Genomic DNA, 27,953 nt, shown 5'->3' with positions numbered 1-27,953 from the left:
AGGTTATCATTTAAGGTATGATCCACTTGTATATCACATATACATGCTTAAGTTCACATAAGATAACCAATGAGCTTTGTTTATTGGATATGAGTAAATTCCATAATTAAATAACACTTATTTTATTCATTTAAACAATGTGTATCTTTAAAAAACAACGAGACTCTGGGAGAATTAGGACACCGATCCCAACACAATCATTTAACTTGTCTTTCAAAGGAAGGAATTTAGCAGTTGGTAGAGACTTTATGAACAGATCAACAATTTAAGCACTAGCTGGAAGATGTTGTATTCGAAATTTATTATGATAAACAAGATCTCTGACAGAATATATGTCTATTTCCACATGTCTAATGTGAGAATGAAAAAGTGGATTTGCACTTAGATGAACCACACTAAAGTTATCACACCATAGAGTTGGAGTTTTCCATAGCTAAACATGTAATTCTTTGAATTGAGAATGTAGCTAGATTAATTCATAAAAGACAAGAGCCAAACTCCTATATTCTGCTTCAGTACTAGATCTAAGGATTACAGCTTGTTTCTTTGAAGCCCAACGAATCAAATTTCCTCCAAAGTATAAACGTACTCCTAAAGTTAACTTTCTATCATCTGGATCTGATGCCCAATCAGCATTAGCAAACCCCTAAGCAAATCTTTTGGTTTCTTAAACAACAATCCATGATCAATAGTACCTATCAGATATCTCAGGATCCTTTTCATAGCTTGCCAATGAAATTGATTTGGAGAACGCATAAACTGGCATACCATGTCAACACTATAGGCAATCTCTGGACTCGTTAAAGTCACATATTGCAAGGAACCCGCAATATTTATATACAGTTTCACATCATCAAATCCTTCACCATGAAAGGCTGATAAAATAGAGCCACTTACCATTGGAGTAGAAATGGCATTGGCATCTTGCATTTTTGCCTTGTGTAACATATCTGATATATACTTCTTTTCAGACAAGAAGATTCCTCTATTCTCTGGATATGACACTTCAACTCTTAGAAAGTAATTCAATAAACTGAGATCTTTGAGAGAAAATTTATTGTTCAAGTCTGAAACTAGTTTATAAATCATTTGAGGTGAGTTGCCTGTGATAATAATATCATCAACATATACCAGAAAATAACATACCACTCCATTTTTACAATATATCAGAAAAGATGAATCAGCCTTGGAATTTGTAAATTTGAGTAAGTGTAGAAAAGAAGTAAGCCTTGGAATTTGTAAATCCGAGTAAGTGTAGAAAAGAAGTAAGTCTATAAAACCATGCTCTAGGAGCCTGTTTCAAACCATACAAAGCTTTCTTTAATTTGCATACTTTGTAGGAGCTAATTTAAATCATACCTGGTGGTTGTATCATATATACCACTTCTTCTAATATACCATGAAGAAAGGCATTATTTATATCTATTCGTCTTGACTTCCAGCCATGGTATAACACAATAGATTTTACTATTAGACTAAACGTCTCAGTATAATCAAGATATGCAACTTGATTGTATCCTTGGGTTACCAATCTTGCTTTATATCTAACTATGGATCCATCTGAATTTCTTTTGATCTTGAACACCCATTTGTATCCTATCACTTTCTTATCAATTGGTTGGGGCTTTAAAGACCATGTTTCATTTGCTATCAGTGTTTTGTATTCCTCTGCCATGTATTGTACCCAATGAGAACACTTCAAAGCTTCTTTCACATTTGGAGGCTTTACTTCAATATATTCGACTAAATATATTTTTGGTTTGAAAATGCCATTCTTCCCCCTGGTGACCATTGGATGTTGATTAACAACAATAAATGTATTTGGTATTGATGCAGGAGAGAATGACCCCTCAATCTCATTTGGATCACAAGTAGGCTGTGAAGAAGAAGTAGAAGAGGAAGAGATGGAATGTGAATGTGAATCAAATGGGGAAGTTTCAAGTAAATGTTGAGGCAAGTTATTATCCAATGGTAATGATGTAGAGGATTTGCTGGGTATTTTATTGGTACACTGGCTAATAGGATGTAAAGGATTTGATGGGTTGGATGTAGACAGGGTATTATGAGGACATGAAGATGGGTTATTTGATCAGGTAAAAGATGATTGATGATGTTTCAATATGGATAGAGAGATCGAGATATTAGGTGTGTAAGAAGGTTTTGAGTTTAGCTTGAAGAAAGATATTGTAGGAAATTTAAACTCATCAAACAGTACATGTCTGAAGACATATACACGACCAGATTCGGCTAGGCATTTATAGCCTTTATGAATATTGCTATAACCCAAAAAAATATAAGGGGCTAACCTAGGATCAAGTTTGTGTTTATTATATGATCTCAAATATGGATAACACAAACAACCAAAGGTTTTTAGAAGTGAATAGTTAGGTTGATACCAAAAATCTTCTCTAAAGGAGATGTTCGTTGATGAACTAATGTAGGTAGTCTATTAATTAAAAACTACAGTGGAAAAAGCATTGTCCCAAAATTCAAGGTTTGGAGAAGAATGTGATAATAAGGCTGGACGATTTCAACAATATGTCTATGTTTTCTTTCTACAATACCATTTTGTTATAAAGTATGAGGACAAGTCATTCTATGTTCAATACCTTGAGATTTTAGATAGGGAATAAATGAACGAAATTGACCCCTCCATTAGTTTGAAGACAAAGTATTGGTTTTCCTATAAGTTTTTTTTAATGTTTGTTTAAAAGATAAAAAAGTACTAAGTGCCTCAATTTTATTTTTAAGAAAATAGATCCATGTATATCTAAAAAAGGCATCAACAAAGCTAATGTAATATTTAAATCCATTCCAAGAGGTTTGATAAGATGGTCCCTAAATATCACTCACGATTAGTTGAAGGGAGAAGAATAAATAGTCTAAGAATTAGTAAAAGAAATATTATGGCTTTTAGAGATAGCACAATCATGACAAATCGAAGAGTTATCTTTTATTTGAATAGGAAATGCTACAAGTAGTAAGGACATGTTTAACAGTGTTTAAGCTTAGATGTCCTAGCCTATTGTGCCATATATCAAGTCAAGTGTAGAACATACACGAGACAGTTTGGTAAGAGATTGTGTGACTGAAGTAAGGAAGACTTGAGAGTTGTCTGTTGAGATTGAACGAAGGAAGATAGGGAATCTTGAGACTCAGCTTTTTCCACTGCAAAACAGTAAAGTCCATCAACAAGGTTTCCTTGGAGAAGAATTTTCTGATTGAGATCCTTCACAAAACAAGTATTATAGTGAAATTCAAAATAGACATGGTTATCTTTAGCAAACTGGCTAACACTTGAGATTTTGGTTATTTTGGGAACATGAAGTAGATTTCGAAGTTAAAAGATAGTATTTGGATATGTAGTAGCTAAGAAGCACAGACACCGACACGCGACACGATGACATGTTGATTTTCAAAAAAAAATAGGACACGACACATCGGGGACACGTTATTTTTTTAATTAAAAAATTAAATATATGTTGTGCAATCAATATATTGTGAAATATTCCATTTATAGCAAGACGCCGGCGTGTTTGGGCGTGGAGGTTTGGCTGATTGTTGTGGAGTGTGTCTAAGCGTGGAGTTTTGGGTGTGGAGATTGTTGACTGTTTGGAAGGTTGAAGGAATGAAGGCTGGTTGGAGCCTAAAGAAGTGGAATATGAGTTGAGATTTTGATAAATTAAAAGAAAAAACACAATAACCCTAAAAGCTAAGTTTTGGGTTGGGCTGATATTACAAGTTTTTGGGCTAAAAAATGGCAGTTTCATTGTTTTTTCATTCTAATTTTGCAGGTCCCATGTCCTGAACGTGTCGCAGTCATGTCCTTCAAGTGTCTAGTCGTATCAAAAATTAGAAAAATAATAAAATAATTGACACGTGTCCGACACCGACACTTGGCCATCTTAGGAGTGTCGGTGCTTTATAGTGTAGTAGGAAGAGAAGATTTTAAGAAGGAGATCCTATATGAGAGACATTCAAACTTGCACCATTGTCAACCAACACCATGTTGCTACCAGTGTATTCTGATCCGAAGGTCAAATTTGATGCATCATTTGTGACGTAATTCGTGGCTCTGGAGTATGGAAACCATTGATTTTCCCTGTTGAATTTATTTTGAATCGACATTATATTTATAGAGGAATATTTCATATTATGCCCTTGATTATTCATAGAAAAATGATGCCCATGTTGATTCAGATTTGGTCCTTGAAATCACTTTTCAAGAAGAAGATAACACGTCAGAGCTATATGACCAAATTTGCCACATACTTGATGTTGAGGTTTGCCATTACTATTGTAGAAACGTTTATTTTACTTATTCTTCTTATTTTTGCCTCTTCTATTTCCATCATTGTTATTTGATTGAGGGGAAGGATTAGGAATTTGTTTCGACCATGTTTGAGTAGTCAAGTTTACGGAAGGAGCATATCCATTTGAATTTATTGAACTATGCCTTTCATTTCGATTTTCTTGAGCAAGCAACTGAGAATACACTCTTTGTAAAGAGGGACATTCATTTTTATCAGTGATGACTGATATAATGGAATCAAATTCAGGACCTAATCTTACTAAGATATGCATAATATGTTCTTCATGTGATATTTTTTGGCCAGCAGCTTTCAAGGAATCAACTAAATTTTTTATCTTTTGAAAATATTCTTCTAATTTCATGTTTCCTTTCTTCATCGACTCCAATTTTCCTTTCAAATCAAGAACTTGTGCCATATTTCTAGAAGAAAAACTAGCATACAATATACTCTAAACTTCTTTTGACGTCAAGCAGTCCAACATCTTTGATAGGATATCTTTCGTCATGGCGCCAAGTAACTAGGAAAGAGTAAGACTATCTTGTCTTACCCATAACTCATAATCGAGATTCTGAAAGATCTCTTACCGAAGAGTTCCATGAGTATGTTTGGATCGCTCCGATCTCATCGTGATCGAAATACACAATTACATTCAAATGCACAGTTATGCAAACCACCAGTCAATCATCGGCATGCTTTGAACAAGAAAATATAAGGGAGGGAGGTGTCATACCAATTGAAGACAGTCTTTAAACTTTGGAACTCAAAGCAGCGGAAACCTCTACCTAGTCAACCAATGCCCAACAAATGTGTCAACTGCAGCAGCACGAACAACCGCAAACTCGTGAACGCCGCGGGGACGACACCACCAGAAAAGAGACCCAGGTATTCTCGGAGTGAGAACCCAAAGTGTGGTCTTTGGTGAATTTGGTAGAGGAATGAGAAAGAACGAATCGTGTAGGCGATAAGCAAGTGGGAGGGTAAAAGACGTTATCGTACAGCAAGATGCTTATCGTTTAGGAGAAACTACACGATCGTGTAGATTTTACTGAAAGACTTTAGAAATGGTATACGATCGTTTAGCAAACTCGGCACACTATACGATCGTTTAGGGAAGCTATTCAATCATGTAGGAACTAGCGTGCGATCGTTTAGGCGCGAGGTGGACGATTGTTTGGGCGCAGAGCGACTATCATATAGGCTCTTGATTTACTTAAGCGATCGTTTACGATTTCACCAACGCACGCCTGCGATCTTTTTTCGGACGAACGACGGACGATTCAAAATGAAACCAATTTCATTTTTATTCATCGGTTACAATAATCGAAGCTACCCCACTAATGCACGTTCGAATGTGATTTTGGGTTAATTATCATATAATTAACCAATTAAAATATTAATAAGTATAATCATATTATATTTTTACCCTATAATTTGATATCACAAACCTATTATAGTAATTTCTCTTCTACTTGATATAAATCATATGTAATCTAATTTCCTCCAAAATAATGTATCTCATATATTTAGCCAATTATATGATATATAATTAACTAGTCCAATTATATCATATATAATCGAACTTCCTCTTATCAATTTGAACATTTCAAATTAACCCAAACACTGATTACTTTATCCAAGCTACCTAGGGGACCTAATGGACATGTGGCTCGAAGCTCCAACGGTCCGTGAATAGCTGACTAAACTCTTTAGCCATGAGATCTACCATCTGTTAACTGGCAGACATTCCACTAAAGACCAACAACTGAACTCTTCTTACCACAAATATATTTATGTGTCCATTGAATAACTAGGCGCAAAAAACCAACCAGACTGACCTATTGGATAAATCAGCTGGAAGTTCTTCTCAGATACAAGGAAATGATTCAGTTCCAGAGCTAAAGATCGTAATTCTCGAACGAGCAATCAAAAAGATTCTGGAGTACGGTTTCATGTTCTATTTCACTCCCCGATGGGGGTTCTTTTCACCCTTCCCTCACGGTACTACTTCACTATCGGTCACCCAAGAGTATTTAACCTAACCAATCATGAGTACAATGACCCTTCACAAATGCTCGTAAGTACAGCTAGGCCAAATTACCGTTTTGCCCCTGTAATTACATTTCACTCCTTAAGTACCACTAATTCCTCTAATGAACAATACAACATAGTCCAACTATGTATGAACACCTCTCGGGCCAAGAGAAGGTGCGTGGTGCCACATTGTTCAAGCCCTGGAATCAGCCCTTAAGGAAGCTATCTATCTACTTACCCCTACCTCGGGGAAAGAGTGAATTCCATCTTGGGTAGCTGAGTTCCCAGCTCCCAAATCAGATGAATCCCCAAAATGGTAGGTTTGAATCAGCGACCTGGTCACTCGCACCCATACAAATCAAAGAATCGCCCTCAATGGCAGGAGTTACCAACTCACTCAGGATTGAGGTCATGTTACCTATGGTCATGCTAGTGAAGTGAAGTCTCTGTCATGAACGGTGTATATAATGAGACGTTAACACTTCGTGGTCAGGTCTTATACAAACTCTTTATAAAGGACACCCCGCTCGCATGTCCCCAACATGAATGATCAGGATCAGACCATTTGTGACAAGTCACAACACTTGTGACCATTTCATAAAGCGGGTTGCATCCGTAGTGTTGCTAGGATAAGGTTTCCCTCATATATCCATATACTATAGACCATTTTGGTTATCACTCAAGACATGATCCACTTGTATGTCATCATATACATGCTTGAGTCACATAAAGATAACCAGGGATTTTATGTTTATTGGTTTGTGGTAAAGCAAATAAAATAAGCAACTGAGCAAAATACAAGATGTGAAGTATATATCATATATTATACAACACAAGCATTCGTACAAGCTGTTTACAAACTACAGGACACGAAACTTTAGGGCATCAACCCCAAAAGATTCAACATTCTTGTTGAGGATGCGGATGATTCAGCAGCTTACTTCCCTAGAATCCCATTGAAATGGCCCTAATTTCAAATCCAATCTAAAATCAGTCAAAATCTCGTGGTTCTAACTTTCAAGCAAAGATTCATTTCGATTGGTTTCATGAAATCCAAAAATTATGATTCTCGAAGCTTACTTGTCAATAAACAGTTGCATTCTCACCCTTCTTCAAAACTCCATACTTCTTTCCCCTCATTGCTCTTCAATTTATAGAATATTCATCTCAAGCTACATCTATAGATTCCCATAATTTTTGTGAAATTTCACAAAATTACCCGAAACCCAAAAAATTTTCTATCAATGACCTTTTCCTAAAAACTTTTCTACCACTGACCTTTCCCCCATGTGAAATTTCAAAATTACCCCCAGTTTTTAGGCCTTCAGACCGTTTGGTGAACGCACCTCTACGAATACTTTAAGCGAGCATTTAGATATTACTAAGCGATCGGATAGAGATTACTAAGCGATCATATAGAGAATATTGAGCGATCGTTTAGATATCTATTATGCGATCGTTTAGTTTTTTTTATACGATCATTGAGATATCTATTGTGCGAATGTTTAGATATCTGTTATGCGATCGTATAGTTTTTGTTACGAGAATACTAAGCGATCGTTTAGCTAACTGTTACGCGATCGTTTAGATATCCATTATGCTATCATTTGGATAATTATTACATGATCGTTTAGTTTTTTTTTATACGATCGTTGAGATATCTATTATGCGATCGTTTAGATATCTGTTATGCGATCGTATAGTTTTTGTTAAATGATTGTTTAGGTTTTGTTATGCGATTGTTTAGATTTTGTTATGTGATCGTTTAGATAAATTTGTGCTAAATTTGTAGAATACAATTGGTGTTGTACATTTAAGTAAGAAAATAAATAACTAAGCGATCATTTAGATAAATTTGTGCTAAAATTACATATTGTACAATATAATTGGTGTGGCGCGGAATATAACTGGTGCTAAAATTACATATTGTACAGTATAATTGGTGTTATACAGAATATAATTGGTGTTAAAATTACATATTGTATAGTATAAATTTGTACAGTATAATTGGTGCTAAAATTACATATTGTATAGTATAATTGGTGTTGTATAGAAAAAACGAAGCGAAAATTACATATTGTTTAGTCTAGATGGGCCAGTGCCAGGTGTTATCAATGTTTGTCTGCATGTTTTCTTGTTATGTCCTCTTTGACCACATCGTGTACACCTGTGTATTTGTCGTGGCTCCTCTCCAATTGATGTGTATATTAAACATATCCAGATCGATATTCAGTCGTTGGTGCATCATAATCACTAATTCACTGACTGTTATATCATTTCTGACTTTCAAACCTTTCATATGACCACCAGCATAATTTCTTCCGGACTCATCCCAATCCCCACCAAATTGTACAAAGATGCGAAGTAGTGCCATTGATCTACAATTGGATAAACAAATTATTGATAAGTGAACGATCGTATATAAATTACTATGCGATCGTGTATAAATTACTGCACGATCGTATATAAATTACTGCACGATCGTGTATAAATTACTACACGATTGTGTAGTAAATGATTGCATAGTAATGTCTAAACGATCCCATAGTAATGTATAAATAATCGCATAGTAATGTATAAACGATCATATTGTATAAATTAGTACATAATCGTTTATAAATTACTATGCAATCGTGTATAAATTACTAAACGATTGTGTATAAATTACTACATGACCATGTAGTAAACGTTGCATAGTAATGTATAAACGATCGCATAGTGATGTATTAACGATTATGTATATATTACTAAACGATCATTTATAATTTACTAAATGATCGTGTATAAATTACTACACGATCATTTATAATTTACTATACGATCGTGTATAATTTACTATACGATCGTTTATAATTTAGTATATGATCGTATTGTAGTTTATGAACAATCGTGTAGTAATCTATACACGATCGCATAGTAAACGATTGCATAGTAATGTATAAATGGTCGCATGATAATGTATAAACGATCGTCCAGTAATTTAATGCTAAACGACACTTATTATGAAAGCGATTTGGGAGAAGAAATCGTACATTGAATGAAGGGTTGAAGAAACTATTGAAGGAAGAAGAAATGTGGACTGAATCCGACGATGAAAGCTACGAGAAAATTCGAAGATGTTGGGTTGAAACTCTAAGAGAAAGCTGCAAGAGAACAATAAGAGAATTTCGTAGGGAGTTCGATGACAGAAAGTGAATAATGAGAGTGACGTTCCATTCTCTTGAGAATATTAGTTGGAAATAAATGTTTTGGTGGAATATTGGTGGTGTATTGAATGCACATTGAATGAAGGGTTGAATAAATCGTAGAAGGAAGAAGAAATGTGGTACGATCTGAAGGTTGAAGAAAATTGGAGGCAATTTTGAAATTTCATATGGGGAAAAGGTAAGTGGTAAAAAAAGTTTATAGGAAGAGGTCATTGATAGAAAATTTTTTGGGTTTTGGGTCATTTTGTGAAATTTTTAATCATTTTTGCTCAATAATATTCTAAGCACAATTAATCATTCATTCCCAAGTAAATCAGGAAATTTGTACGGATGACCCAAAAATTGGGCCCAAAATGTCAAATGACTCATTTTTAAAAAATAATGTCAATTGATCCTCTGCTAACATCATTGCCATACCAAATTACGTAAATTGCCCTTACATCAGTCTCACGAGGTAAATCTCGCTCTCATCTGATTAAATGTTCTCGCTTTCGCTTGAAATTCCCTGGTTTGATGTGATTGCTCGTTAGTGTACTGTTGATTTGACAAAATGTCACAACGAAAGCCTAAAATCAAATTAATAATACCTAAACACAATACAATGGTGATTTCTTTAAACTCTAACTCTATTTCAAAGGTGATTACTTCTCTGGTTTTCGACGGTATTTGTTGAATGGAGATTTTTCGAACAAGGATTTCTAAGACGAGCTTTCTCATAAAGGAACAGCTTTTTTAGAAAGGTGAATTATTTTGAGCCTGTTTAATTATTTTTTAAGTGTTATTTCTGAAAAGGTAGCATTACGAAATTTTGTATTGGGAGAGAGTAAGAAAAAAGAAGAGTAAGAGAGAGTGTGAGATTAAGAGAGAGCGAGATTTTGAGAGAGCGAGATTATGAGAGAGCGAGATTTTGAGAGAGCGAGATTAGGAGAGAGAGCGAGATTACGAGAGAGAGCGAGATTTTGAGAGAGAGCGAGATTGAGAGAGTGAAAGCGAGATTTTGAGAGAGTGTGAGATTGAGAGAGCGAGATTTTGAGAGAGAGCGAGAGTACACTTCAATTGCTTGTACAGCTTAATAATAAATGTTCTCTTGCTTTGTAGGATGACAGAAAAGTGTCTATTTATTCGATTTGGAAGTAATTGGGATGAGAATGAAAGTTCGTATATTGGGGGACAGTTGAAAGGAATCGTTGTACCCCCTACATTGAATTATGAAGAGCTTAAATCTCGCATTTACAGGGCTACAAAAGTCAGTTCTTTAGAGTTTGATCTTATCCTAAAAGTTAAATATAATCTTGAATTTGAAGCCCCTCCACAATGCATAATGGATGATGATGATGTTCACTTCCTTCTTTTGCGATAAGAGCTTAGTAGACTTCAGATAGTTGTAATGTTGAAGTCTAAATAGGACGAAAGGGTTGGAATGGGGTTTGGAAATGTGAGTTATGAAGATACGGCTGTGGACAGACAATACGAGGAATCATACCAGTTTCGTCGGGAAGAGGATGATATTCCATTGTCTACCAACACTGTACCATCAACATTCGATTATATGGATTGTGGTCCTTCAGTGGATGTGGATGTGAATGAGCAACCAGTAGGATTGAATGAAATGGATCGTGATCATGGAGATGTGCGTCGTTCTACAGCAGCTTTAGTGGTTCCACTATATGTGTCTTCAAGTCATAGGACAGAGTTGATTATGTCTGGCACTTCTTCATCTGGGACAGAGGACGTTGAAGTTGGTCAACTATTTTTGAGTAAAAAGGACTTGAAAATGAGATTATCTATTATGTCCATCAACATAAATTTTGAATTTAAGGTCAGGAAATCAACCAAATCTCTGTTCACTATCAAATGCATTGAAGAGACATGTAAATGGAGCCTTTGTGCAGTCAAAATGGAAGAGTCTGATATATTCAAGATCACAAAGTATTGCAGTTCGCACAAATGTTCCATAGGAATTTTGAATCACGACCATAGACAAGCAACTGCTACGGTTGTTGGTCAACTCATCAAAGATAAGTTCACGGGCATGGGACATATTTATAAACCTTGTCATATCGTTGAGGATATGAGGAGAGATTATGGCGTGAACATAATTTATGATAAAGCGTGGCGTGCAAGGGAAGCCGCGTATGATCTCACTAGAGGTATTCCAGAATACTCATACTCCATACTACATGCTTATGGAGAAGCGCTAAAAATAGAGAATCCGGGTACAGTCTTTGAAATCGAACTTGAAGATGAGGTGCATTTCAAATATATGTTTATGGCATTAGGGCCTTGTATTAGAGGTTTTGCAAGCTGTCGACCTTGTATTATTGTTGATGGGTCGCACTTGAAAGGAAAATACAAAGGCACCATATTGGTTGTGGTTTCTATGGACGGGAAAAATCAATTATACCCACTAGCATATACAATAGTGGACAATAAAACCGATCGATCATGGAAATGATTTATGTCAAACTTGAAATGCAGTATCGGAGAACCAGATAATCTGGTGTTTATGTCTGATTGGATGGTATCTATCGACAATGCTATTCGTGCATTTTTTCCCATAACATTTCATGGATTGTGCACATAGCATATAGAACAAAATCTTGTTACAAATTTTAAGGCTAACACGGTTGTTGGGATATTTAGAGATGCAGCAAGGGCATTTCGCATGACAGAGTTCCAGACAAAATAGGACGAATTCCGCAGTTTTAGAGATGGTGCTGTCACGAAATATTTGGAAGACATCGGTCTTCAATGGTGGGCACGGGTTTACCAAATAGAACGAAGATATGATAACGTGTCATCCAACAGTGCAGAGTGTTTCAATTCCTTAATTAAAGAGTACCGGCTAATGCCCATAGTATGCTTGATTGAACATGTTAGAGGAATGCTCAAATCGTGGTTCTACGAACGGAGGAATTACTGAGCATCTCGAACGACATTGCACTTTGACTACTGTGAAACCCGATTGGCAAGTGAAGCCGATAAGGGCAGACAATATCGGGTGAAGCTTATTGATTGTTATCGGGTACACGTGCGAGATAATCGATTGGACACGTGCGAGATAACTCTAAGTCCTTGTATTTTTCTTCAAGTTGACGGAGGTGTAAAGTGTCCTTCATCGCTCAATTACCAAAATAATTGATAGTAAGTTCATATGAGGACTGCTGGTTCCGATTAACTCGTGTTGGGGATTGCCATAACCAGTCATCAACAAAAGGTCATCCTTCGAAAAAGTGACAACCTTCCCACAAACAGAGAATGACATTGAGTTTGATCTTGTCCTCTTCACTTCTCTAAGCAACATGTGATGGACAATTGGACTGTTAAATACCATGTCAATGTCTACAATCGCCCCAAAACTGTTCTCTTGAACATGTCCAACTGCGTCGGCGTGAGCTTCTCTTTGACAATCTTGTTTGCATTAGCAATGTGGGCCAAACTGGTTACTTAATCGGAAAATCGGTCGGCTTTGGCTATTCTAAAACATGTGGCCATCTTAAATCACTCCTGCATGAAATAAAAATTCAATCGGTAAACTCCTTCAGGAAAAAAAAATGTAAAACAACATTCTGTTTAAATCTCACTGGATTCGCTCTCGCTGGTGTCACTCTCTCCAGTATCGCTCTCTCAAGTATCGCTCTCTCCGATGTTGCTCTCATTTATCTCCCTTACATTCTCTCTTTTTACTCGTCTTCAACTACTTAACACATCGAAAACCAGAAAAACAAACAAAAAAACCATAGTTCACTCATCTCGCTCACATTCGCGCTCTCCAGTGTCGCTCTACCAATTTCACTCTCACTTATCTCGCTCACAAACTCTTTCTACTCGTCTTCAACCACAAAACACATTGAAAACCAAAAAAACAAACAAAAAAAACCATATGAGTGTATTTCTAAACCCAAAACGAGCCACAAAGCCCCATTACCGATCAATGTAAGACATTTTCAGGCACATATTGAAAGATTTATCGATCAGATTCAATTTGTCAGCGGCAGTAGAATTGTTTGCAAGTCGGAAATAATTTTTTCGTTTATGAGCGATACGAAGCCATTAGCCATGGAAAATTTGAATGAAGAATAGTTTAGTTTTGGTGGATTCTCAGTAAAAAGGTAAGAAGACGAAGAAGTAAGGGCAACTTACGTAATTTGATATGACGATGATATCAGGTCAATTGACATTATTTTTTAAAAATGGGTCATTTGATATTTTAGGTTCAATTTTTGGGTCATCCGTACAAATTTCAAATAAATCCTTTTTTGGGCATCCTCCATTTCACCGGTTATTCTTTCTCTCTTCGCCTTTTCCTTCTCCACTTATCGATGCTGAATGCTGAATGGTAATGGTGTTCTTCTTATTGAAGTTTGTTTGCGGGTTTTCTTGTATGCAATATCACGAGTTGTTTGCTAGAACACTAGTGGGGTTTGTTGATTTATTAAGGCGAACCACATTTTCTATCTGAATTACTTGTACAGTCATGAACAACATCTTCTTGCAGCCGTTGCAGACCTCTTCGCTGGCGACCACAGACCACGAGCGACCGTCATGAGTCTCCTCCTCCAGGGACGCTACGGCAGTACCCACGAAACCCAACCCAGGTGATTGTGTTAGCTTGGTTGGTGTACTCTCTTTTCGACGGTGAACACTAGCGACACTTTCGAACGCTGCTCCAGCAGTGATTTTCAACGACGGTATGTTGCGTGTTTGGTGGTCGAATTCTTGGCTCACGCTTAGATTGTCCTCAAATCAGTCTACCATCTATCCATAAGGTTTGGATCAGCAAGTTTAGACATATTCGGACACCAATCGACAAAGAACGAAGCCCTTTTTGGTAAGATTCAATGAGTGTAGTTGCTCGATTTTTCCTTTCAGATTGGATTTAAGTGTTCAAATTAGATTATAAGTCATTGGAATTCTTCTATTGTTATGTTTGGATCAATTTTGAAGTATTCGATTAAGGTTCAGTAAGTATTAGCGCACTTTGAACCCTTTTGAACTCGATCAAAGTATGTTAGATCAGCCTGTGACTGGTGGGAACTTTCTATTTGTAGTTTTGGACTATTTTGTAGTGATCGATTAAGATTTATAGTGGATTTTGACTTAGAATATATCTTTTAAACAATCTCTTGGTCTCGATTAAGGTTTTTGAACTGAGTTAACTTCTAAACGTTGTCTTATTTTTTTAGGCCTCTAGAAGATTGGAATTCAAGAAGGTGAAATTGAAATTTTGATTGAGATTATAGAACTGTTAATCGAGGTAAGTAGCTGCATCCCTTACAAAGCAGAAAATTGTTTCAACAATTATGTTTTGAATGTCTGACAAATGTATGAAAGCATGATTTATGTGATTTGAGGATTGAGTGAAATTGTTTTGTGTATTTTAATTGTTTCTGTCACATGAAAGTATGTGATGGTTCAAAATTATTTCAAACGAAAAATATGTTTTTGAAATGTTTGAATGGTTTAGTTTGTTGAATTCTTTTGTTTTTGATAGAATCAACTGCTTTCATTGATAAAAGAAAATGAAAAAAACACAAAGGATACAAAAAAAGAAGCCACGAAGAAACCTGCTAGAGAAAGGTTTCCAACTAAGGAAGATGAATTCTTCTACTGAAATTGTTATTTGAAATTGCATATTTTGTTTCAAATATTATGAAAGATTCAATTAGGGCTATCCGGATATGCCAAATTTTGTTTTGGGATTGTATGTTTGTTGTGTAGTAGCCAGATTTGGAATTGATGGTAAATGGCATGATTGAAACATATTTGTGGGAAGACACTTTATAGTCGTTTGGCATTCCATTGGCATGAAGATTTATATGTTGCACTCAGACGGCTTCACACTTAAGTGCATTGAATTTTCTGGTAGATTTTTAATCATCATATATGAATGAATAGTGTTTTGAAAAGCCCTCTCGGGCGCTCATCTAGGCGCGTCTAGGCTTAAGACCAAGGTCTGGTTCAAGGCGAGGCTCACAACCTTGCACATTGGTTTCTTTTTTTTTTTTTTTTTTCATTATTTTAAAAAATAGTAATAATTAGAGCTTTTCCTTCCTTATTAACTAAAAAATAGCCCGCACTTTTTTTGCTCCTTGCGCTTAAGCCCAAAAGACTATTGTGCTTTATTGTGCTTTGAGCTTTAAAAAAGACTGAGAATGCATGACGTAACGATTAGTGTTACCAATGGGTAACATATGTCTGGTCTACTCCAATTATGCATTTTTTCCACTTTGTTAAATGAAAGTATTGAATGATTGAAAGTTTTATTTAATTAAAAGTATTTGAAAGTTTTGTTTTATTGAAAATCTATACAGGAAATTGAGAAGTGCTTATTGAGAATTTGTTGTTCTTATTGGAAAGAAAGAGGAAAATTGGGGAAGTGTATATTTTATTCAATCACTTCTCACTATAAATTAGGAATCCAACAAATAATCCAAAATCTGAAAAACCGAACTAAACCACTAGTTTGGTTTGATTTTTTAGTATAAAATTGGATGTCTTGATTTGTATTTGGAGAAAATAAAAAATTATTGGTTTGGAGCTTTTCTTGATTGAAAAGACCATTCAAAACCGAATTGAGTCGAGGGTATATATATACCCTTAAAAATAAATTCTAACCTTAGGTCCCTTTTTAGTATTTTAATTATTATGGTGCATTTATATTTGTTGTTTAGAAAAATGACCAAGTATTATGGTGCATATATTTTTGCTACTTAAAAAGAGCAAAAAGGACCAATTTAAAACAAAAGCACAAAAAAAGGAAAAAAAAAAAAAAAGAAAAAAGAAAAAAAGGAAGGCAAAAGATTGAGAACCAAACCGACAATAAATTGAATCGAATAAAAATCAATCTGTTGGTTTTGTTCTTTATTGATATCAGTTTGGTTCATTTCTTTGTAAAATTGATCGGGTTGGTTTGGTTCTTGGTGTGCCCCAAAATTGACAAGCCAAATTGACTTTCGCCTCTACTATAAATACCAATTCGGAATGCTAAAATTAGTTTAGCTAACAACATGAAATCAACAACAAACTCCACTAACCTAATTCTTCAAAACTATCCACTGACTCCAAATATAGATACTTAAACTAACTATCTATCAACAACTTTTCTAGAAATAGGACCTTGGACTATTTCAAAACAACTAAAAATTGACTTGCAACTTGAGTTAACTAACATACTCTTCTCGACTCAAATGCTGGCATGTTGTAAACACCTAGCTTGCTCATAAGAACTTGAAAATGACTAACACTGAAAGACTTAGTGAAGATACTTGCTATTTCCTCCTCTGCATTGCAATTGCAATGAATTAGTTGCACTTCTCCTTCCTTTTGCATCTCTCTCAAAACTTAAGGGAGTGTTTGGAGCATTGAGTTGGTTATTATAGTCAATGGGTTATAATAGTCTGTTTTGAGGTGTAGATCATTTTAATTTGAGTGGTAATAATCCGTATTTTGGGTGCAAACTATTTTAGTTTGGGTAGAAAACAGTAAACATTGTAACAAAGAGGGAAAAAGGGGATGAGTAGGAAATAGTAAACATTATAAATTGTAGGCTATAATAGTTGGAAACACCAACTATTAAAATTGGAGCCCCAAACATAAAACCCACTCCACCCACTTGAAGTTGGGGGCCAAACACCACCTAATATATTATCTTAAAATGTTTGGTCCTTCCATGGAAAAATGGATTCAAAGAAATAACTCAATTAGCTTGATTACCTACAACGATCTTCATACTCTCTTCTTGCTTTAGATGTAAATCATGCATCCTTCACCCAAACAACTTGGTTTATTGTTGCAACTGCAACAATGAACTCAAAGTTGAGATATAGTGGCTCAATCAGTTGCAATAGTGGCTTAATCAACTACAGAAGTTGAGTTCATTCCGCAACAGTTGTAGTAGTAAACCTAGTTGTTTGGTTGAATAAGTTGATGTATGACTTACATTTGAAACAAGAAGATAGTGTGAAGGTGTTTGTGGATAATCAAACTACTTTACTGCTTCGAATCCAGTTTTTCCTAGGACCAAACATTTTAAAATAATTTTTTTTTTGAAAGATATGCAAAAGGGAGGAGAATTGTAGTTGGTTCATTGCAACTCAGAGGAGCAAACAACAGTTATATTTGGTAAGTCTTTTAGTGTTGTCATTTTTGAGCTCTTAGGAGCAACTTAGGTGTTTGCAGTATTTCAGACAGGAGGAGTATGTTAGTTAACTTAAGCTGCAAGTCTATTTTTAGTTGTTTTGAATTAATTCAAGGTCCTAGTTTCCAAGGGAGTCGTAAAGAAACAGTTAGTTTAAGTATCTATATTTGGAGTTAGTGGCTAGTTTTGTAAAATTAGGTTAGTGGTGTTTATTACTTATTTTATGTGGTCAACTAAGCTATTTTTAGTATTTAGAATTGGTATTTATAGTGAGAAATGATTGGATAAAATGTATACTTCCCCACTTCTCTTTCTCTCTAATAAGAACAACAATACTTTTCTACTCAATTTTGTTTTTTTTTGAAAATATTTTCACCTGAAGGATCGGGTGGTAGTTTTGGAAGAAATGAAGTTTGGTGCATTTTGGCACAAGGCATTGAGAGATTTATTTTCAGGATCTGATAGCTTATCTTAGATATCGTTTGTAATAGATTTTTTATTCGGCTGTATAGTGTTCTAGTTTTTTAATTTTACTTTTCACACTTTTGTTTATAATAACTGTATAGTACGGGTTGTTGCAACTATGTTGTTTGTGTGAAACCAATTTTGTTTCTTGTGTACGAGGGTGGTTGGCTGTATTGGATCACAATGTTTTGCTCATCGGCAGGTTTTTGGGAGATCTTTGTGATGAGTGATCAAAGAAGACACAGAATTTTGATGGTCTCTGATTTCTTTTATCCCAACTTTGGTGGTGTGGAAAGTCACATTTATTGTCTCTCACAATGTCTTCTGAAACTTGGTCACAAGGTTAGAGATGACCCTTCAATGTTTTGTTTTGTTTTATTTTGTTGTTTTTATTATTATTATTATTATTATTCTTTTAAGGAAGCATAAACTATTCATGGATATGATGAATTGGAATACAAAAAAAAAAAAAAAAGTTTTTATCAGTTAACAACTACAAAAAACACCTTCAGTGATTAGCAAGGGTAGTTAAGCTATAATTATAAAACAGAGGAGAAAATTTTCTTCAAGCATGGCTAAAGGAGATCTAGATTCTATAAAATAGTTTATCTTGACTCTCATTTGTGAAGGTGCGGCCTACAAGCATTGCATTTGAACTAAAGATTCCATAAGAAAGATGTCCTTCTATGAAGCACAAACACGGATAGGATACGATGATACGTCAATATCCAAAAACTAGGATACTGATACGTTAAAGATACTTTTTTAAAAAAAATTAGGATAGAGGTAAATTTAATATAAAGATACCAAATGTAATCCACTAAGTCCATGAAAAATCATAAAATGTCTAGTTAATGACAATAGTACAAAATACAATACAAACACTAAAATACAATTCAATAAGCAACATTAGAGACATTGAACTATAATAGTCAATTGAATGCAATAGAAAAAGGGACTTAGATTGATTATAGAATAAAAAAAAGATCAGAGAGAGAAGTATGAAGGTAAATGAAGAACTTCTTCGTTGAATTGTTCAAGATATTCAAGTGGGTATGAAAGTAAATGAAGAACTTCGCTGAATTGTTCAAGATATTAAGTGGGTTATATTTTGCGGGACTTTGTGGGGACTTAAATGAAGATGAAGATTAGATGATTCTAGGGTTTGGTCTTTTATTTTTATTTTTTTCCTTTTAGTTTTGGATTAGGCAGTGAGCTTTTTAAATAAGTTGCTTGATTTGGATTGGGAAAGATTAGATGAGTTGTTTATATTTTTTCTTTAAAAAAAGGTCAGCGTAAAAATAGATACGCCAAATCGTGTGTCAAATCTGTATTCGGGAAGTATATCAGAGTGTCGGTTATGATACGGATTCTTTGCCTAACATGAAATATCTGTGCTTTATAGATGACCTTACTTGATTAAGATATGTTTTACAACAGTATCTTTGAGTTTAAAGGTTCCCTTGGATAACAAATGATTTTTTTGGTTTTGAAATTTATGTTAAAAAATCTAACTTGGAACCTCTCTCTCTCTTCCCTTCACTACATTCGACTCTACTTTGTCTAGATTTTACATCCTAAGAGAATATATATATATATATATATATCTCAAAATTGTGTGAATCTTAACTATTAAATGTAACATATCATCTAGTTTGTTATTTCTAGAAGCGCTTAAATGTGTCAAAGTATACAATTATGTGTGTTTAAGTGAATGTGACTCTTCGTTAAGAGTAAAATAGTAAATTTATGGATGCTTTTTCAACAACTTCATCTCATATATATATCCACCTCGTAATTGAATGTCCAAGTCTCTTATTTTGTAACAAAAAAGCTGACAAGCTCAAGATCAGGAGCCCATGAAGCGGACATAAATATTCTTATTATGGAATTTTTTTGCACTCGTACATTGAATAAATTAAGTAATATGAAAAATCATAGATATACAGATGGGAAATTTTTCAATATTTTGGTCCCAGTCTCCATCGAGTTCTCTTTCCTAGCTTTTTGCATGCTTAGTAAGCCAAATTTGATATCTGTGCAAGTTTAAATTTCTATCAATTGTGAAAATTTTTAGAAATCAATTGTCTAGGTTGTGGCGATGACCCATGCTTATGGAAATCGTAGCGGTGTGAGATACATGACAGGTGGCTTAAAAGTGTATTATGTACCATGGAAACCATTTCTAATGCAAAATACATTGCCAACATTCTATGGGACACTTCCAATTGTCAGGACAATCCTGATTCGAGAAAAAATTACGTTAGTGCATGGCCACCAGGCCTTTTCAACTCTTTGCCATGAAGCTTTGATGCATGCAAGGACCATGGGATACAAGGTTGTATTTACAGATCATTCTCTATATGGTTTTGCTGATGTGGGAAGCATCCATATGAACAAAGTATTGCAATTTACTTTAGCAGATGTTAGTGAGGCTATATGCGTTTCACATACTAGTAAGGAAAACACAGTTCTACGATCAGGTTTGCCTCCAGAAAAGGTTTTTGTAGTACCTAATGCTGTTGATACTGCTATGTTTAAGCCTGCTTTGAACCGACCCAGTACAAATGAGATTATCATTGTGGTTGTAAGTCGATTGGTTTATCGCAAGGGGGCAGATTTGCTAGTCGAGGTCATTCCTGAAGTCTGTCGGATGTTTGCTAATGTAAGTTTTAAGTCAAGCTGATGGTTCTTTGAAGTATAAGCATTTGATATTCTTCTTCTATGTGGTTGATTCGCCTGAACTTATTCCTAGGGATGTTTCTTTGGTTTTCTAGTCTGGACTTCCTAGTTCAATGGTTGTATTGAGTTTTGCCATAAGTCAAGTGATAATGTACTTCATTAGTTTCTTAGTGCACGAATCCCTGCCATTTAAGAATGATATCAATAGCTTGGCCTATTTATATGTCAATATCATTAAGGTTAAGTCGAATTTTATACACATTCTCAACTTTAAAAATAGAATTCTAGTATAAAATTCAAGTAAAATGGTGCTTAATGATTACAATTGGGTATATCAATGAGTATGACCATTATGTTGTGGAGTGATGCCCTATGTCTAGGATGGAAATTTCATGTCGTGAGCATGCTCATCTGCAGAAAGATGTGATTGGAGTATTTAATTCTTAGATTACATGTAACTTTCACAGGTGCGATTCATTATTGGAGGAGATGGACCAAAACGTGTGCGGCTGGAAGAGATGAGGGAAAAGCATGGTCTTCAAGATCGAGTTGAGATGTTGGGAGCTGTTCCACATGCTCACGTTCGATCAGTTCTTATATCTGGCCATATATTTCTTAATAGGTTGCCACTTCTGGAGTTTTCTACTTGAACTACAGATTTTACTCAAGGTTTAAACTAAATGTTTTCATTCTTTTTGAAAAAATAAGGTTTTTCTCTGTTCTTTAATTGATGTTGTCAATCAAAACTAAAACAATTCTGCCACTGGGTTGATGTCAAATGAAATTTTATTTATTTTTTCCATCCTTCCTGGAGTGAAAGGTGAATACGAGAAATGTTAATTTGGTGCAGATTCGAACTGTGAATTTTTGTTAAAAATGAGGTTGACTTATTTTCAATCTCTGAATGTTGGTACTTTTAAAGACTTTGGGAATAGAAACAGTTTGAGAATCATGTTGTCATAGACCTTGTACTACTGTAGTAAATTCAATATCTTTTGGTGTTTACTAAAAGGATCATGGAACTTGTAGACTTGAAAATAAACCATTTACATGATTGTTTCTGTTTTCTCCATGTTATATTTGGATTTTCATCGCCTCCATGCTGTTGGTTGCTACATTTTCCTTGATGTTTATTCTAAAATCAAAGAGTACATGGTAATGAAGATGTTGACTAGAACACAGAAATCTAGTTGTGTGTTGGTTCTATCATCACCTGTCTGTAAATGTGTATTTTCATTTCGGTCTGACTCTTACCATTCTTACAGTTCTTTAACGGAAGCTTTTTGCATAGCCATATTAGAGGCTGCTAGTTGTGGATTATTAACAGTTAGTACACGGGTTGGAGGTGTGCCAGAGGTGGGCAAGAATAGAAGTTCATTTCTACCTCTTCCATTTTAATATTTCATAATACACTGTCCTTTAATTTCTTGAACTTTTTGATTCATTTTATGATTTGGCCGTTTATGTTATGTTCTCAGGTTCTACCAGATGACATGGTTGTACTTGCAGAACCTGATCCCGGTGATATGGTACAGGCTATTAAGAAGGCAATTACCATACTTCCTACGATTGACCCACAAGAAATGCATAATCGTGTGAGTGCATTCTTTGAAGGAAAAATAACAAAACGTTTCTCTAGGAACATCTGGCAATATTTTACGTACTAATTTTGTTCTCTCTCAATCTTAAAAAAAAAAAAAAAATCTTAGATGAAGAAATTGTATGATTGGCATGATGTTGCAAGGAGGACAGTTATTGTTTATGACTATGCTCTGAGAAGCTCGGATCAAAATCTTCTTGGACGACTCTCCAGGTATTGATATGTTGGTGTGTCACCGTTTAGACAGAGAATTGATATGCTTAAATTGGAATTTGAGAGAACACATCTGTCAGAATCCAGATAATTTGGTCAATCTGAAAACTAGAGCAATCTGTTTTGTCATTTGTGCAACTTGCTGCGTCACAACTAAAATCTATATTTCAGGTATCTCTCATGTGGGTCGTGGGCTGGAAAGCTTTTTTGTTTGGTTATGATCATCGACTTTTTGCTATGGTATTTTTTGAAACTATGGCAGGTAATATAGTTGCACTCCTTTTGGTTTCACTGCAATATCTTCCAATGTTCATTTTATATTGTATTGACTACCCTCTAAACTCTAAATATAGCCTGATGAGAACATTGAAGTTGTGCCTGATTTTAAATTGACGTGCAATCAAGATCAGGGGCCAATGCATGACATCAACGTTGAAAAGCCATAAAATGGCTACGATCACACTGTCAAGAGTGCTTTTCCAGGTATATAACCAAAGCATGGATGCTGCCTACTTAAACTACGTGTAGATCCATGATTTTTGAGCCATGTAGTTAGAAAATTTAAATTGTATCTTGTAACTAGCTTCAAAAAGATAAAGGAAAGGCAATCCTTTCCTGGATAAATGAAATGCACTTCGTTGCCTTGTTCTTCTCTGCAAATGTCTGACAGCAAAATTATTTTCACTGTAATGTTGGGAAAAAAATGAAGTATGAATGACCAGTCTAGTTTTCTTGGAACTACTATGCTGACATTGCATGTGCCCTTTTTATCTCTCTTTTCTTGAATACTATATCTTGAATTTTCATCATTTTTTTTCCTTGAAAATTTATATACCAATTTAGGATTTAGGGCACTCGTGAATGTCAACATCATATGGCTTGTGTTTGCTTTGAATAGATACGAATATCACCTTTTGCAAAATGTTTTCTAACGAGATATTCGTTATGCAGGCGTATGTTACGAGGTTGAACTCCAGAATCTCATTCCTGTGCAATGGAAAGAAATGCATCGTCTTCCTTTTATCCTTCGTCGTGGAAAAGGTTCAGAAACATTTTTGTTCGTGAAAACAAGGTATTCTTCCCCAATGATGTAGGCTGACGCTTATTGAGTATTTTCAGAAGGAATATACAGAGATATATTAAAGAGAAGTATGTAACTTAATAACACCTAGCTCATAATCACAACTGTTTGTTGACTCCGGACCCTTCATGAGAGGTAGGAGTTTCTCTCTCTTGTGTGACTCTCACTATTTCATTTCCTTTTTTCTCCCACACTTTGGAAAGTTGCAATCTTTTTATATGGTCAAAACTTTCACATGGTTGGTCTTGCATAGGAGGATTTACACTGTTTACTTTGTTCCAGGTCTTATCTATGTTGGCTTCAATGGCACGCCTTATGCAAGCATAAGCTTTTTACGATCTTGATTATGTTTTGTGGGGTACTCTAACTTGTGAATCTGAATTGGGATCATTTCATGGAGGCTTTCTGGTGTGATTTTGGTCCATAACATAACATATCTCGCCACTTTATGTTGATGCTTCCACCTGTTGCTTCAAGACATAGGAGAGACCACCTTTTGTACAACATTTTTCTTTTCTTTTTTGCTATTCTTAAGAGTCGAGGGTAGGTATGATTTATGATATTTCTCTTTAGATGTTTGACGAAAGAAATTTGTAATCAACGTTTTCAATATTTTCAATTCTACTGTGTAATTTGCACTTTTTTTTAACCAATTTGTAATCTGAATTGGGACCATTTCATAGTTGCATAAGAGGAGTTTGTTTGTTTGTTTGTTTTCCGTTCTTTTATCTCCGGCCTTTTGATCGAGTCATATGTCTAAACAAATTTTCATATTAGCTAAGAGTGTTAATAATGCTTAGAATTGTAGTGTTTCCAAAGTAGGTGAGTAATATTAAATATATGATATAGAAAGTGTATTGGAATAATGGTGTACATTGTACTATTTGTACTATTTGTATTATTTAACTTCTCTTATTCTATGCATATAGGTATTGTTGGGAGTAGTCTAGAGAATAATTGATGCCCAAAAAAAGGACTAGAAATGATATGATTTATATTCTAAAACTAATGTTATATAACCATCACTCCATTTTTACGTGTGTTGATACTTGACTCTTACTCTCGTTTTGCTTCTTTTTTTTAAAAAAAAAATTATTTTCTTGAAATTTTTTGAGTTGACCATTCCTTTAAACATAGCGAGTAACAAAAAGGGAATAATGAATAAAAGAGAAAAGAACAGAGAAATGAAAATTACATAAATAAAATCATAAAGAACGAGTCGATAAATAAAATCACAAAGAACGAGTCGATAATTAGAATTGAGAGCAATTGAATCTTACCATGAATACATAATGGAATCCATTCTATAATTTCACTTGGTAATGGCACAAGCAAAAAAGTTATTAACTTTTGGATTCCATTTAGGCTTCTACACGTGGATTCGACATATTAATACATAATTGAAATCGCATTATTTATTTATTAGAAACACAAGAATAAAAATGGGAATTATTGCTAACATTGTATAGATCAATGGTTAGGTTCAAATTTTTTCCCAATATTTGCCGATTATTCTTTAATAAAAAAAATAATGTCAATTGACCATCTGCTAACATCATCGTCATACCAAATTACTTAATTTGTCCTTACTTCATCTTCTTACCTTTTTACAGAGAAAACCCACCAAAACCAAACCATTCTTCATTCAAATTTTCCAAGGCTAATGGCTTCGTATCGCTCATAAACGAAAAAAACTATTTCCGGCTTGCAAACGATTCTACTTCCGGCTTGCAATCGAATCTTATCGGTAAATCTTTCTTTCAATATGGTTTTTTTTTTGTTTTGGATGTGTTTTGTGGTTGAAGACGATTAGAAAGAGTTTGTAAATGAGATAAGTGAGAGTGAAATTGGTAGAGTGACGCCGGAGAGAGCGACACCGGAGAGATAAGTGAACCTATGGTTTTTTTTTTTTTTTTTTTTGTTTTTCTGGTTCTCGATGTGTTATGTGGTTGAAGACGAGTAAAAAGAGAGAATGAGAGGGAGATAAGGGAGAGCGACATCGGAGAGAGCGACACCAGCGAGAGCGATGTCAGTGAGAGCCATTCTAGCGAGAGTGATGCCAGCGAGAGCAAATCTAGCGAGATTTAAACAGAATGTTGTTTTACATTTTTTTTTTCTGAAGGAGTTTACTGATTGAATTTTTTAATAAATGTAGGAGTGATTTAAGATGGCTACACGTTTCAGAATAGCCGAAGCTGACCGATTCTCGGTCATGTAACCAGCTTGGCCCACATTGCCAATGCAAACAAGATTGTCAAAAAGAAGCTCACGCCAACGCAGTTGGCCATGTTCAAGAGAACAGTTTTTGGGCGATTTGTTGACGTTGATATGGTGTTCAACAGCCCAATTGTCCATCACATGTTGCTTAGAGAAGTGAAGAGGACAAAATCAGACTCAATGACATTCTCTGTCTGTGGGAAGGTTGTCACCTTTTCAAAGGATGACTTTTTGGTGATGACTGGTTTGTGGCAACCCCCATCACGAATTGATCGGAACCAGCAGTCCTCATATGAACTTGCCATCAAGTATTTTGGTAATCGAGTGACGAAGGACACTTTACACCTCCGTGAACTCGAAGAAAAATACAAGGACTTAGAGTTTAAAAACGATGATGATGCTGTGAAGATCAGCCTAGTTTATTATACTGAGGTCGCAATGATGGGGAAAAACAAGTAGAAAAATGTAGTTTACCTCAAACGTTTCAAGGACGTTCAAAGCTTGGAGTACTACAATAGTCTTGATTGGGGTACCATTATTTGGGAGAGAACATTGGATGCCCTAAAAACTGCCTTGAATGATAAGAGCAGTCTATACAAGACTAGGGTCAAATCAAATAAAAACTACGTTGTGAAGTACTCCTTACGTGGATTTCCACAAGCGTTCCAGGTAAATTTGATTAACATAATAATCGTGTTGTTTGATCTAACATTACTATTATTCTTAATATATTTTAAATTTTATTTAGGTATGGACGTACGAGATCCTAGCTTCATCGATAGTTGGGAACATTGCGAAGCGAAGGAGCAAGGTGGCTTTGCCCCGCATATTATGATGGTCATGCTCCCACTCAGTGTCCTTCAAAGTACTCGAGAGAGAGATATTCGAGTCTAACAATGTACATTTACTCTATGCATAACATGTTTATCTGGTTGTTAAATTGACACTAACCAGTTTACTGGGTTGTTAATGCAGATAAAGGTTAAAGAGGATACTGTGATGTCAAATGCTGAAAGGAAGTTTTGGGATACCTCAGTGGAACGACGACCTATATTTGAGCTAGGTGCAGATGATGATAGTTCTGAAAGTGGCTCAAGGTCGATGAGTAAGGGGGTAGTCCCGAGAGTGAAAGTGACGGTGATGACCATCATGGAGATGATAATGATGAGGTTGTCAAGATAGAGGGAGAGGATGAACCCGAGCATTCTGAGCACGAGGATGCTGAATATGGAAGGGTGGAAGGAGGGACATACACACGTAGTGATGATATGTTCCATGATATGATGGGGGACGTACGTGACCTATGGATGAGGAGTGTCGTGAGTGTGCTGCCCGCCGTAAGGAGGGAGCCAATACAGACGAATCTACTTATTCGTACCTGTGGTCCATTGATAGCGTACTATCGAGGTTGGATGGTAGTATATCAGGTTTAGATAGTCGTGTATCCAGTATGGAGGAAAACATGACTGACATGAAAGGGCAATTTTCGGCCATCTTGTCATTGTTGTAATCTATGTGCAGGGTTTGCATCATTTTATTTCTTTATGTGTTTAGCTTTTACGTGTTCGTGAACTCACCATTTTACTTTACTAATTGAAGGGTTCCACAGTGAATGAGGAGACGACCAGGTCACCCATCCTATCTCGGGAGCCCGATACGACTGCAACTGCCTCTGACACTCCCATCCTCATCCCCCCTCTATAGCCCGATACCACCCCTTCACCTACTCCCAACCCCCCTGTACAGCCCGATACCACCATTACCACGACATCATCGATTGACGTCAAACCTATACAGGCCGATGTCCCACAAACAAAGCCCGACATGTCTGCCTTACTTACCATGCCACATACAGAGGCTGACATGTCTGGCATCCCAGAGGCAAACACTTCTGGGATTGTTATGACCACAGAAGAAGTTCCACTGGTGAGTAATTTATTGATCAGTAATGTTTGTTTATATTTTTATATTTCTTGATGAGCAACGTTTTGTTATCTGTTTTTGT

General features: G+C 35.5%; 1 protein-coding gene across 9 annotated transcripts; it reads left to right on the top strand.

Annotated features, from left to right (window-relative positions):
• The first annotated feature begins 13,768 nt into the window (after positions 1–13,768).
• On the top strand, positions 13,769–24,449 carry SETH2 (UDP-Glycosyltransferase superfamily protein). 9 transcript variants are annotated; one of them, XM_039023374.2, is made up of 15 exons: positions 13,769–13,889; positions 14,049–14,381; positions 14,737–14,807; positions 18,358–18,497; positions 20,248–20,493; positions 20,579–20,611; positions 20,698–20,820; positions 21,305–21,459; positions 22,103–22,193; positions 22,316–22,432; positions 22,547–22,650; positions 22,822–22,912; positions 23,004–23,133; positions 23,602–23,866; positions 24,014–24,449. In XM_039023374.2, exons 4-13 carry the CDS (start codon positions 18,378–18,380, stop codon positions 23,094–23,096), a joined length of 1,173 nt encoding a protein of 390 aa, XP_038879302.1. In that variant the 5' UTR covers positions 13,769–13,889; positions 14,049–14,381; positions 14,737–14,807; positions 18,358–18,377; the 3' UTR covers positions 23,097–23,133; positions 23,602–23,866; positions 24,014–24,449. The 9 variants fall into 9 exon arrangements, with proteins under 9 accessions (XP_038879302.1, XP_038879297.1, XP_038879300.1 ...); XM_039023369.2 differs by having other exon boundaries at positions 20,248–20,820; XM_039023372.2 differs by having other exon boundaries at positions 20,248–20,820; positions 23,602–23,722; positions 24,014–24,446.
• Positions 24,450–27,953: the final 3,504 nt, after the last annotated feature.

The sequence above is a fragment of the Benincasa hispida genome, chromosome 2 (assembly GCF_027475165.1).
Source record: "Benincasa hispida cultivar pf3 chromosome 2, pf3_genome.v1.1, whole genome shotgun sequence".
NCBI classification, from domain to species: domain Eukaryota; kingdom Viridiplantae; phylum Streptophyta; class Magnoliopsida; order Cucurbitales; family Cucurbitaceae; genus Benincasa; species Benincasa hispida.
This window is presented reverse-complemented; position numbering and strand designations above follow the sequence as displayed.